This window comes from Lampris incognitus, chromosome 19 (assembly GCF_029633865.1).
Source record: "Lampris incognitus isolate fLamInc1 chromosome 19, fLamInc1.hap2, whole genome shotgun sequence".
Classification (NCBI taxonomy): domain Eukaryota; kingdom Metazoa; phylum Chordata; class Actinopteri; order Lampriformes; family Lampridae; genus Lampris; species Lampris incognitus.
In genome coordinates this window covers 30,761,711-30,775,307 of record NC_079229.1, presented here as the reverse complement: position 1 = coordinate 30,775,307, position 13,597 = coordinate 30,761,711, and the positions used below count along the sequence as shown (strand labels likewise).

Below are 13,597 nucleotides of genomic sequence, written 5' to 3'. Positions count from 1 at the left end.
AGCTGAGCTGACTTGATGATTTAAGACCAATAATTTTACAGTTGAATTTTTTTTTTCCTGTGAAAGACTGTAGTAGCACAAAGTCATAGCTGAGGCTGTGCATGATAATGCTGTATTATTCTACTTGTTATAAATATACTGCACCGAGATTACCCGTGCAGTAGAACTAGGAAAGCTATGTGTGTGTGACCGTGATTCATGCGCATGCATGTCAATGAGCAGGACCTCACACGTCAAGTTCGCTCAGCGCCTTACAGCCCCCCCCCCCGCACCCCTCCTGCACTGCCCCTGCTGCAAACCACGGATACGTTAAAATCTCGATGTTTCTGAACCCAAAACACGTTTCATATCAACCTTTCAACTTATAGCCAGTGTTGGTGGAGCCCGCGTCCACATCATGTGACTGCCAACTTTCGGTCCGTGAAAAGAAAATGGCCGACATTCCTTTTATCCTGAGTGGAAAATGCAATATTCTAAAGATGGTCTCGGCATTTAAATGCATCTTGATAACATTTCTGGTGAGAAATGTGCATTTTATTTTATTTTCAACCTCCTTTCCAGTGATTAGTCTGATGACAAAGATTTAATTTTCACATTTCATGGACACAGCCTTGACCCAGGTTTAGTTTCAGAGAGCCCTTTGGAGGCCCAACACATGAAATGAAAGGTCTTTAGTTTTGTTTTTGTGGAAATAGTGACAAACATCGTTTAAGGTCATCATTGTTGACTAATTTGCAACCAAACTAGTAATTTTGGCCTACTTCAAAGCTCACTTTCCTGATGAAATGCAAGATCTTTCTTTTCAGGCCTAACCCAAGCAATTCAGGCCCCATACCTGTCTGTAGTAATGCCCTGGACGGTCAACAGGACAAACAAACAAACACCATTACTTTCATTCCACATAGTGGGCCTCCGAAGGGCTCCGCCCTGGCATAGGCCTAGTTTCAGAGCCCTTTGCAAGCCCAATACGTGAAATGAAAGTTATTTTATTTGCTTGTTTCCTGCTGACCATCCAGGGCATTACTACCGGTATGAGGCCTGAATTGCGTGAGTTAGGGTTAGGTCTGAAAAGAAAGATCTTAATTACCTGAATAAACCTTTTGGCAACGAGCATAACTGTAAAATGAGTCACTAGTTGCTGGCTCGACTAACATGGTGTTCGACCAGAGCACCAAACATAAGAGACAGTTGGGTGCATGAAAAAACTTGTTTTCTCAGCCAGCGGGGTGCTGAGGCCAGTCTTCATCTTTTTATAGCCAATTACACAAGGATTAGACAGGGTTATGCAGAGGTGAGAGTTTGGGCTTCTGTTCTAATTGCGGTGATACGTGGCGTGTTGAGATGGAGAACGGTGTAGCGCCTCATCCCTGGTGAGACTGCGGCTAATGAGGCCTGGTTGCACACCTCCTGCTGTCCAAACTCTCAAGCGCCCTTCTCTCCTCTTCCTCCTCCTCCTCCTCCTCCTCCACCTGTGTGTGCATTTCAGCTGAGCTATGCATTTGTTCTGTGTGTGTGTGTGGGCGCTGGATCTGTAATGTAAGGTCCAAAAGTGGCCTTTATATCAAGTACTCGTTTTGTTAATATTTAACTTTTCATTTACGTTGCAGGGTGTTTGCAACACAAACACACAAAGTAAATATGCGATTGCTTTTACTGTTTTGAACTTTCACATCAAAGATAGTTTTGTCGGGAGTGTCCGGGGTAGCTTAGCGGTCTAGTTCGGTGCTTACAAACACGGGGATCGCCAGTTTGAATCCCCGTGTTACCGCCGGCTTGGTCGGGCGTCCCTACAGACACAATTGGCCGTGTCTGCGGGTGGGAAGCCGGATGTGGGTATGTGTCCTGGTCGCTGCACTAGCGCCTCCTCTGGTCGGTCAGGGCGCCTGTTCGGGGGCTGGGGGAAATAGTGTGATCCTCCCACGTGCTAACTCCCCCCGGTGAAACTCCACTGTCAGGGGAAAAGAAGTGGCTGGCGACTCCACATGTATCAGAGGAGACGTGGTAGTCTGCAGCCCTCCCCGGATTGGCAGAGGGGGTGGAGCAGCGACCGGGACGACTCGGGAAGTGTGGGGTAACTGGCCGGATACAATTGGGGAGAAAAAAGGGGGGGGAGGCCCCCCCCCAAAAAATGTAGTTTTAGCACATTCTTCAAAATGCAACAAGGAGAAAACTGAAATAATGTACGCCTTCCACGCTGAAGCTGAGAGTTGTCAGGAAGACGTTTAGTTCAGTTTTACAGACCGACGTGTGTCGAATACCCATGGCGCAATGTGTGGTTGTTTTTTTGTTTTGAGGTGTAGCTACAGTATGCAGGGGAATTTGGTCGTCTCTCTGTGTTGTCTCTCCTTGAGAGAGAAGACAGAGTATATTTCCTGTTGAGGGATCTTATCTCTGCCCAGCCAGTTGCATCTGGCACACCGTAATCAAACCAATCACAGCAGTTGATGGTCAATGATTGCTTTCAGATTGGCTCGGCTTGGCGTTGTGATTTCTTTCCCCCTCCCTTTACAGACACCTGCTCTACGGGCAGTACTTTAGAGGTGCTGGCTGGGGCTGGGATTGCATCTGTCATGGCTGTAAAATCATAACGGCATGGCCTTTTGATGATTTCACGTGCCTTGGCTCTGATTAGACGCCTCAGATTCCCATTGCATTAAATGTAGACTTGAAGAATGCGGTCTTACACAGCCCCCCCGCGCAAAATGACTGTTTGGCGTGCGGTTTCTTTTCTTTTCTCTCCGTCTACCTCTTCTTTCTCATTCACCGGTCTCTTCAAACAGGCCCGTTTTTTTTTTCTTTTTTTTTTTTGCTCAGCTATTACCAGCTGTTCTTTCTCAGGGTGTTGCAGAACAACACAACACGCCAGAGGAGCCTACAGTAGGGCCTGGGGCAGGGAGATAGCATTGCTGCCGTGTTGCCATAGCGGTTATGTGTTAGTCAATTTGAAATTACACAGAAAGGGAATGTCTCTCATGTGACTCCTGCCCTCTCAGGCGTGACGGCCCGCGCTTGGCGAGAACGCGGGCCGTCACGCCTGAGAGGGCAGGAGACGGGCAGGAGCACGAACGCGGATGTCACTGCTGTCGGATGTTTACACCTCCTCGGCTGCCGACACGCCGCAGTTGCCGATGCCTCTCCTCACGCGCTCGACTAATTGACCCTGAGCTGATATGTCAGGGGCGAGGGGAGAGGGAACATATGAACCCCTAAGCTGCTGTTTGGAGAGCTCTTGTAACGGGGCAAAGTTCTGCTGAACTGATAAAAGTGGAGCTTGACTGCATCATGTCGAGGAAGAGGAGGAGGAGGAAGAAGAGATGGGGGGTATTAACCTGAAGTCAATCCACTGAGTGTCTTTCACATTGCGCTCTCTCTCTCTCTCTCTCTCTCTCTCTCTCTCTCTCTCTCTCTCACTGGGATGTGTTGTGGTAACTGCAGCCAGGGGGCGTGTCCTCCTGGTGACGTCGAGTCAGGGGGCGGGGCCAAGTTTGAGCGTTGTTTTTACAAACTGCAACAAATCCTACTCGTTCTACCTTTAAGTGTAGTTCAAAAAGAGTTTATATTGTTACATTTTTTTGCCTGTGTAATTCATAAAGACATTCTTTATGTTCTCATTTCCTCTTAAAGAAGGAATTGACTACGGCACCAGTCCAAGTCAAATCCAAGACTTCAAGGTGGCGAATCCACCTCAGACCGATGAGGCCAAAACTGATGCAAAGGCTGAAAACAGAACAGTGCAATTCCAATTAAACAGCATGACTTTAACTGTACTAGGCTAACATCGTCTACCATTCACTCCAATTTTCCAGTGCTTCAGAGGTACAAATTAATAACGAGAAAAAAGAAACAAATAAGATTCGATTGCTCTTCGTTGATCTCCTCGGGGCACGTTTGATTTTGATTTCAAAAACAAAAAACAAGTAAATCAAAGTCTCGTACTCGATTGGTCCTAAAAAATTATGTGGAGTCAGCCGTGTCCAAGACCGAGTCCAGTCCGAGTCACACTGAGAAGTCCATGACAAGACGGAAACCATCAATATGCAGAATCAAGACCGTGTCTATACTCATGTAATAAAATCCTACTGTCTGTCTGTCTCTCCCTCCCAATGACTTCCTTTTATGCTTGTCAGTCAAAGGAAATAAAACACCTTCAGGTCCTACTGTCACATCTTAAAGTATATAATATTTAAAATGTTTGTTTTCTGTTTTTATTCAGCCCTTGGACTTTGAAACAAAGAAGGCTTACACCTTTAAGGTAGATGCCACCAACGCCCACCTCGACCCGCGTTTCCAAAGCTTCGGGGCTTTCAAAGACACAGCGACAGTGAAGATTAACGTCCTGGATGTGGATGAGCCACCGGTGTTCAATAAGCCCTCGTATGTGATGGACGTGTACGAGGACACGCCTGTGGGCACCATCATTGGTGCTGTGACAGCTCAGGATCTCGACGCCAGCAGCAGTGCAGTCAGGTAAAGTTTTACTCATCTGTCTAAGAAAAATACATAGTTATAGATCAAGGGTCCACCTTCGGTAATTATCGCCTGGCACATTGCAGCCCAGAGGGCTGAGCTTTATAGATCCCACATGCCTGACTCCAATCACGACTTACAATCGAGATATTCTCTCTATCTCTCTCTCTGTCTCTCTCGCTCTCTCTCTCTCCCCTCTCTCTCTCCCTCTCTCTCCCCTCTCTCACTCTATCTCTCTCCCCCCTCTCTCTCTCTTAGCCTTCACTACCTCTTTCTCCCTCAGTCTGACTGTAATTCTCTTTTCCTATCTTTCAATCAAGATATTCTCTCTCTCTGTCGCTCTCTCTCCTCTCTCCTCTCTCTCCCCTCTCTCGTGCGCTCTCTCTCCCCCTCGCTCTTTCTCCTCTCTCCCTCCTCTATCTCCCTCGCTCTGACTATAATTCTCTTTTCCCATCTTTCTCTGTCTCTTTGTCTCTCCTTCTCTCTCTCTATTTCTGTCTTTTTGCCCTCTGCCTATTTGTATCAATCACACAAAGTTGCACATGCATACAAACAGACAGACACACACACAACACACACTATCTCAAGTACTGTACACGTTAAAATGAAACTATCAGAGAACAATGGACTGTCCCTTAAAAAGATGGAGGGAGTTCTGTGTTTAAAAAATGAATGAGTGTGTTTTCTTGACATTTTCTGAAACAGATTACTTACTGTTGCTCATAGGCTTTCAGCAGCGATGGCTTTTTCCAAGATGTGTCACCCGCGTGGGGAGCAAACAGTGAATCCACCTGTTGCAGTGGGGAAGTAATGGGGAATATTTATTCTGATATGAATATTTCATCCTGAAGAAAACAACAGAATGGATGGGGCAGAGATTTGTAAAACAAAAAGCTTGCGTCCTCCATTGTGTAGATCTCCACTTTGTCTACAGCACTTTTAAATTATTCATCAATACCACGGCTGACATTGTTCATTTGTGAGCCATCAGTGAGCAGGCTTGCACTTTTCACTTCAAAACAATAGAGCCAATGACCCATCATGCATAGGGAATCATGCTTTTAGACCATGACTCAACAGACCTATTGAACCTGCTATTAAGTTGTATCGAGCTTCAGTTATATTTGACTGTGGGAACAAAAGGCCACCATAAATACTGCATGTCTGCCGGATTCCAGAGAGCTTCTTGAAGTTCATATGGACTTACTCAAAGACACTTTCGCCGTCTGTCTAAAACGGGAAGGTGAGGGACACCGGGACATTCGATCGAACGCTCAACATACTCATGTCGGTCAACTATGAAAAACTATCGAGGTGTCAGCTTATACCATAACCTCTAAGCACGGCTGAGTGGAAAATGTACAACAATGCACTCAAGTACTTCTTTTTTTTAAAACTGTGTACTTTGGGTATTGTTACATTACTGATATCACAAAAAAACCAAAAAACCAAAACCATAACACAGTAATTGATATCTCCATCCCACTCTGTTTAAGTAAGCATTTTTCAGGACTTTTGCTCATATAAATGAAAGCCATTGCTGACAGAAGGTCATGTCATTCAGTGTGATCTGTCGGTAGAAGCCTCAACAGTCTCCAAACGGACTGCGTGACTTTTAGCTGCTCACTGCCCAAATCTCAAACACTGATGTGCAATCTCAGCGGCTACTGAAAATACACAATCTCGGCTAGAAATTCCAGTCGGCTAGAAATTCCTAGACCTATTGGGGGAGACTGGGCCCGGAAGGGGCATTGGCACCTGCTCCTGGGCCGGACCTGTGGAGGCATGGGAAGGGTCTATGGATTCGGGGGGGAGCCTGTAACCAGCTTATGGGTGCACATATGGGTTGCGTTCGTGGGTTCAGGGCTCGTTTTGGGGGGGGTGGCGGGTGCGGGTTGCTGGGTTGGGCCCCATGGTCAGGGTGGCAGGGCTCTCGTGTCTGCCTGCGTGCCGTGGGGGGGTGGGATCCTGGACAGGTGCGCCCGGGGCAGTTTTGCATGAGTGGTGATCACCCTCGAGGAGGGTTGGTACCCCGTCGTCGTCCTGGACTGCCTGGTTGTGGTCTCCTTGCCACATGGGGCACTTCTCGCCGGGGGGTGGGTAAAGGGACGTCAGCCGTATCAGTGTCCATGGCCTGCATGCATGACAATGGGGTACTAGCTGGGGGCCTGCCTGAGGCGCTTGACAGGATGCTGATTGTCCCTGGCTGATCGCTGCGGATGGCTTGCCCTCCAGTACTGGGGATGAGCTGCGGGCCAGTCCCAGGGGGGTCTGCTAGGCCACTCTCTGGCCAGCTGCCCTTCAGCACCTCACCCTTCTCTCCCAGTTCTGGAATACATATGCAGTACACGCACCAAACGATAGGCCTAGGGGTTTGCCGGTACGGTGAGGTGCATGCCACTGAGTAGAGGCGAGGTGGGCGATTGAAGTCATACCCACAATGCTTCTGCCCGTGCTTGCACCTTTACAATGTCCTGAAATTTTAATCCCAATAACACTAGCTTAGTACACACACACACATTCATACAAAGAACACTCCAAACAACACCCACTACCAGGTCAGGGTCAGCGGGGCAGGAGTGGTGTGAATGCTTCGGGCGTGATGAGCTTCGACGACTCATACCCCCACACCCCGCCATTCTAACGCCATACATGACACAACTGCACAAAAGCACTGGGTCTACCGGGATGGGCAGGTCATCAGTGGGTTGTCGTGGATGGGTGGTGGCCTGGGGGGCATCCGGGAGGGTCCCCTGCCCGGGTGGATCGGTATGTCCTTGGTGCTGGATGGTGTCCTTCCTGCTGCGCTCCAGCTTTTCTTGTCAAAGATAGTTTAGACATCAGTAAATTCAGGAGTAAGAAATTTTTTCTGGGCGACACGGTGGTGCAGTGGTTAGCACAGTCGCCTCACAGCAAGAAGGTCCTGGGTTCGAATGCCAGGGTTGTCCAGCCTTGGGGGTCGTCCCGGGTCGTCCTCTGTGTGGAGTTTGCATGTTCTCCCCGTGTCTGCGTAGGTTTCCTCCCACAGTCCAAAGACATGTAGGTCAGGTGAATCAACCATACTAAATTGTCCCTAGGTGTGAATGTGTCAGCCCTGTGATGGACTTGCGGCCTGTCGAGGCAGGGGTGCCGCCAGGGATTTTGTGCCCCTATAAAGAATATGACTGAGCACCCTTTATTTATTTAATTAATCAAATAATTATTTTATTATTTTCCTGACTTCTCTAAACATTAAACCCCTTCCTTTACCTTCATCCCATGCTACCAGCTTGCCCCAACAGTCCCCTCATCAACAGCTTCTCCAACAAGGGACCCGTCGTCTTAGTTTGACAAATTTATATATAAAATGCTCTTAACAAAAAGGCATGTGATACCACCACAGCCCAGATTGAACCTGTGGGCTCTTTCCTGTGGATCTCGCCTTCCTGTGGATCGCAAATCAGAGAGGTCTTCTACAAGATCTGGCCATATGCCATTGGGTAATTGGGTGGGATAAGGGGAAAAACTAGAAATAAATTTATAAAAAAAAAGTTTAGCACGGTTGTGGCTCCCCCTCTAGTCTGGCACCCTTAGAATCTTCATAACATTATACCCACTTACGGCGCCACTGTGTCCAGGGTGTCTCCCCGCATGCCGCCCAATGACTGCTGGGATAGGCTCCAGCATCCCGCGACCCCAGTTGGGATAAGCGGCTTGGACAACGGACGGATGGATATTTTTTCCGTCTCAAATGGAAAGAAGCACAAAGATGTGGTTGACTTTACATTTTAGATAGTGAACTTGTGTGTTTGCACAGAGGAAGCGTGCAGAAAGGGATGTAGTATTTTGCTGAACGGTACTTGACACATTGTTGTGTCCAGAGTTTGAACTTGCAACATTTCTGTTAACAGATGACCTCTCTAGGCCACACATGCAGCGAACTACAGAAGGGAAAGTGAGCTGAACGGATGATACACGCTCACCTTCCAGTAATCACGGTCTGCCCTGAGGGAGAAAATGGCAAGCCATAGATCCTTTGAACCGGCGATGGGGGTTTGGGTGTAATATTCATCAAAGATACTCACAGTAAACTACTTTGACAGGCTGGTGTTCACTTCAAGGCCGCACACAAAACAGGGTTAAAGAGAGGTCTGGGAAATATCAAAATTCAAAATAGAAAATGTGGAGGAGCCAAGGCAAAGAAAGAAAATACTTTATCCCGCAGATGCTCGCTGAGCATGCTCATTAGAGTCCAACGCCACGAAGTCTAAAAATATACAAGGTCTCTGCTTCCTAATGACTCAAGTCCGGTGTAAGGCGGTGCACGGTTAAAAGAAAGAAAAAACAAACAAACCACCAAAAAAAAAAAGAATTATAAATATTAATGAGCAATTGGCTTTTAAGATCAAATGACTTCCCTTGGGGATTTTTGTTTTAATTGGTGAGCATGATGGGGGCAGTGAATAGGTAGACAATCCTCTGGATTCAAAGTTTGGGTTTGAGTCCTGGTGACCATCAGTACTCGCCCTCTGACATTTCTGTACGAGAAACACCAAATCCTTTCAGATCCTGGGGTTCTTACCCTCAACTTGGACCTCTGGGTGGAGTGAAGGGCAAGTGGGGGGAAAAGTCTTTCTCCCTGAAGAGAAGTAAATCACAAAAAAAGTCGTTGATTAATGCCAGAACCTGTGATTTCCTCCGTCTGTCCCGCCCTCTGGCAGCGGGAACGACAAACAAGGTGGAGCAGCCATTGTCGCTTGTGTGCCATCAGCTCTGCAGTAAACAGTTCCCACCCTTGAAAAATGAGACCTAATGCAGCCAATCTGATGCATTACAAACTACGTCAGACTATATGGGAAGCTTGTACTGATCCGGGTAGCGTAGCGGTCTGTTCCGTTGCCTACCAAGACGGCGATCACCGGATCGAATCCCCACGTTGCCTCCGGCTTGGTCGGGCTTTCCTACAGGCACAATTGGCTGTGTCTGCGGGTGGGAAGCCAGATGTGAGTGTGTGTCCTGGTCGCCGCACTAGCACCTCCTCTGGTCGGCCGGTGCACCTGTTCAGGGGGCAGGGGGAACTGGGGGGGATAGCGTGATCCTCCCACGCGCTACGTCCCCCTGGCAACATTCTTCACTGTCAGGTGAAAAGAAGGAGGAGGCATGTGGTAGTATGCAGCCCTCCCCGGATCAGCAGAGGCGGTGGAGCAGTGACCAAGACAGCTCAGAAGAGTAGGGTAATTTGCTGAATACAGGGGGAGGGGGGGGGGTATCTCCATATCGTCATCATCATTTGTCAATGCTTTCTCCCTGTTTTTGTTGGAGCGTGTTTGCAAAAAATCCCACAACGGTTTGTGGAGCGTGTCTCCAACCATGGTAAAGCTACCAGTTAGTATTACGTAACCTGACTCCATGGTCCAGATGAATAAAACAACTGTATTAATGCAGGAAAATCCTGGATTTCCGATTTGGTTGAGATAGCCACTTTTAAAATCAAATATAATAGCCTTAGAAATTGAGTGTTGTCTCATTTGAAGATTCGTTGTTTTTACAATGGCGTCGTCTGTTCACGGACACCGAGGCAACATCTTGTGCCTCTCCTTCGCTCATTGACGCTGCTTAAACAGGGTGTTAACTTCCTCTACATTACCTGGCAAAGCGTGTAGTCAGCACAGCTGGACTGGGTTCTCATTATGAGATTGAAATGTATATGCGAACCTCAGCATATTTCCTAGGAATGACCATTCAGGATGAGTAATGAAAGCTACGCCAACATTATATTGCCCCAAACTCATACACTCGTGGTGAAAGGGGAAAAAGGGGGGGGGTCACTGTGGAGGAGGGGGTTTTTTGGGGGGGGATTTATATTTGAAATTAAACAACGTTTATTTTTAGGTATTCCTTCGACTGGAAGAGCGACTTGGACAACTACTTCGACATCGACCCGGTGGAAGGAACTATCTCCACCAACAAGCTCCTCGACAGAGAGAGCATCGCGCAGCATAATATCTCGATCGTGGCGACCAAACTCAGTGAGTATGACAAACAGAATCGACTGTGATTGATGCAGGTGTCATGCCCCCCAAATGCCCCGACCCAACCTCGACACACACGCACACACACGCACACACACAGTAATCTGCGTGAAGGATTTAACACACTTCTACTCAGTCAATACTCAATCCCATTTTGTTGGAGAGGTTTATAGGTGTCCATAAACCATGATGACTCTCCCCGTAGGCGTATCTTAAGGACATTGTCTCCTCTATCTCCGTTCGCCTCAGGTTGGTTTTTGTTTCATTTTCAACTGCTCTTTTTTTTTTCTCCCGGGCAGGTTTGATGGTGTTGACATTGGCGCAGAGCACTCTTGACAGAGTCAACTTTTACTTGCATTGCCCTAACATAAGGAAGCCTTTCAGGTTTTCTTTTTTCTTTTTTTTTTTTTTACAGCAAACAGATGCGGCACAATTTCTTCGGTGATGACTGCCAGAAAGAGGGAGCTAGCGCGGAGATGTGGCTTTAAGACACGCCGTCAAACTAATTATGTTTTTATGAAGGAAGTGGAGCGAATTTCCGGATAAATAAGCAAATCCATCGTCATCAAGTCATCAAATCTGCTAAAAGCCGTCAAAGTCATTATCTCGGAGGCAGGCGGGTGCTCAATCAAAATTACCCACGCTGTATATTCATTAGGGCAGACTGTGAAATAGGGGCTGTTAAAACTTCAGCTTTTAGAAACTGGTATTAGTCACTTCCCCTCAAGGTCACGGTGCTGACATGCTAATTCCGTTTGCCGTGTGTGTGTGTGTGTGTGTGTGTGTGTGTGTGTGTGTGTGTGTGGGTTGGTGGATATGTTGGGAGTGGAGGGTAGAATAAGGGGATGGAGGGTGGGGGAGAGGTGGAAGTTGGAGGTTCCGCAGTGGACAGCAGCTAAGCCTGGATGCTACGTGGTGCAGGATGCATCTTGACCTCTAAAGTGTGACGTTAAGTTTCATCTCCAAATAAGGGACGCCAGACCCAGCACTGTTTCACCCCACTGTAAAAAATGTACGACTGGGGTGTAGAATAGTTGATTTTAACTGTGTTTGATGCCAGTAATGACTCTTCTTGCTTTTGAGGATTGCTCTCGTTTGCTTCTCTAGATTTGTTGACATTGGTTTAGTTTGCTTTTGAAGCTGCATTTAAGACAATGTGAAATGAAAACTGAGTGTTTCAACTTATTTCCCTAGTTATATTATGCATGTATTCAACAGTTTGTGGGGGGGGGGAAATCACAGAAATTTTCAGTTTTTAATTGAAAAATCCTAAAAGAATCCCATCCCTCCCTACATGCATGGAAATACGTCACATTCTTCTTCCTCTTCTTCTTTCGGCTGCTCCCATTAGAGGTCGCTACAGCGGATCATCTCTTCCTGTCCTCTGCATCTTCCTCTGTCACCTGCATGTCCTCCCTCACCACATCCATAAACCTCCTCTTTGGCCTTCCTCTTTTCCTCTTCCCTGGCAGCTCCATATTCAGCATCCTTTCCCAGTATACCCAGCATCTCTCCTCCACACATGTCCAAGCCATCTCAATCTTGTCTCTTACCGTCCAACCTGGACTGTCCCTCTAATATACTCGTTCCTAATCCTGTGCATCTTCATCACTCCTAATGAAAATCTTAGCATCAACTCTGCCACCTCCAGCTCCACCTCCTGTCTTTTCATCAGTGCCACCGTCTTCAAACCATATAACATAGCTGGTCTTATGACTGTCTCTTAAACCTTCCCTTTAACTCTTGCTGGTACCCTTCTGTCGCAAATCACTCCTGACACTCTTCTCCACCCACTCCACCCTGCCTGCACTCTCTTCTTCACCTTTCTTCCGCACTCCCCATTACTTTGGACAGTTGACCCCAAGTATTTAAACTCATACACCTTTGTCACCTCTACTCCTTGCATCCTCACCATTCTGCTGTCCTCCCTCTCATTCATGCATATGTATTCCATCTTGCACCTACTGACCTTCGTTCATCTTCTCTCCAGTGCATACCTCCACCTCTCCAGGCTCTCTTCAAACCTGCTCCCTACTCTCGCTACAGATCACAATGTCATCCGCAGACATCATAGTCCATAGAGACTCCTGCCTGATCCTGTCCGTCAACCTGTCCATCACCATTGCAAACAAGAAAGAGCTCAGAGCTGATCCTTGATGTAATCCCACCTCCACCTTGAACCCATCCGTCAATCCTACCGCATACCTCACCACTGTCACACTGCCCTCATACATATCCTGCACCACTCCCATCTTCCTCATACAATACCACACCTCCTCTCTCGGCACCCTGTAATATGCTTTCTCTAAATCCACAAAGACAAAATATAACTCCTCTGACCTTTTCTATACTTGTCTATCAACACCCTCAAAGCATACATGCATCTGTAGTGCTTTTTCCTGGCATGAAACCATACTGCTGCTCGCTTATCGTCACCTCTCCTGTTAACTTAGCTTCCACTACTCTTTCCCATATCTTCTTGCTGTGGCTGATCAACTTCATACCTCTGTAGTTACTACAACTCAAACATCCCCCTTATTCTTGAAAATCGGTACCAGTACACTCCTTCTCCACTCCTCTTTCCAAGATTGTGTTAAACAATCTAGTTAAAAACACCACTGCAGGGTGTCCGGGTAGCATAGAGGTCTATTCTGTTGCCTACTAACACGGGGATCGCCGGTTTGATCCCCCGTGTTACCTCCGGTTTGATCGGGCATCCCTACAGACACAATTGGCTGTGTCTTCAGGTGGTAAGCCGGATGTGATTGTTTCCTGGTCGCTGCACTAGCGCGTCCTCTGGTCGGTCGGGGCGCCTGTTCAGGGGGGAGGGGGAACTGGGGGGAATAGCGTGATCCTCCCATGCGCTACGTCCCCCTGGTGAAACTCCTCACCATCAGGTGAAAAGAAGTGGCTGGCGACTCCACATGCATGTATTGGAGGAGGCATGTGGTAGTCTGAAGCCCTTCCCGGCTCAGCAGAGGGGGTGGAGCAGCGACTGGGATGGCTTGGTAGAGTGGGGTAATTGGCCGGATACAATTGGGGAGAAAAAAAAGGAGGGGGGGAATATCCATTCAGTGCTCACTGACTTTATCATAACTTCAGAAGTTTTTTTTTTTTTT

At 47.5% G+C, this 13,597-nt stretch overlaps 1 protein-coding gene across 1 annotated transcript in view; it reads left to right on the top strand.

Moving 5' to 3' along the window:
* LOC130129502 (cadherin-12-like) overlaps positions 1 to 13,597 on the top strand; it is a 104,270-nt gene that overhangs the window by 70,259 nt on the left and 20,414 nt on the right. Inside the window, exons 6-7 of the mRNA XM_056299050.1 lie at positions 4,214 to 4,467; positions 10,339 to 10,475. Coding sequence (XP_056155025.1) covers positions 4,214 to 4,467; positions 10,339 to 10,475 — 391 coding nt within the window. The remainder of the gene's footprint in view (positions 1 to 4,213; positions 4,468 to 10,338; positions 10,476 to 13,597) is intronic.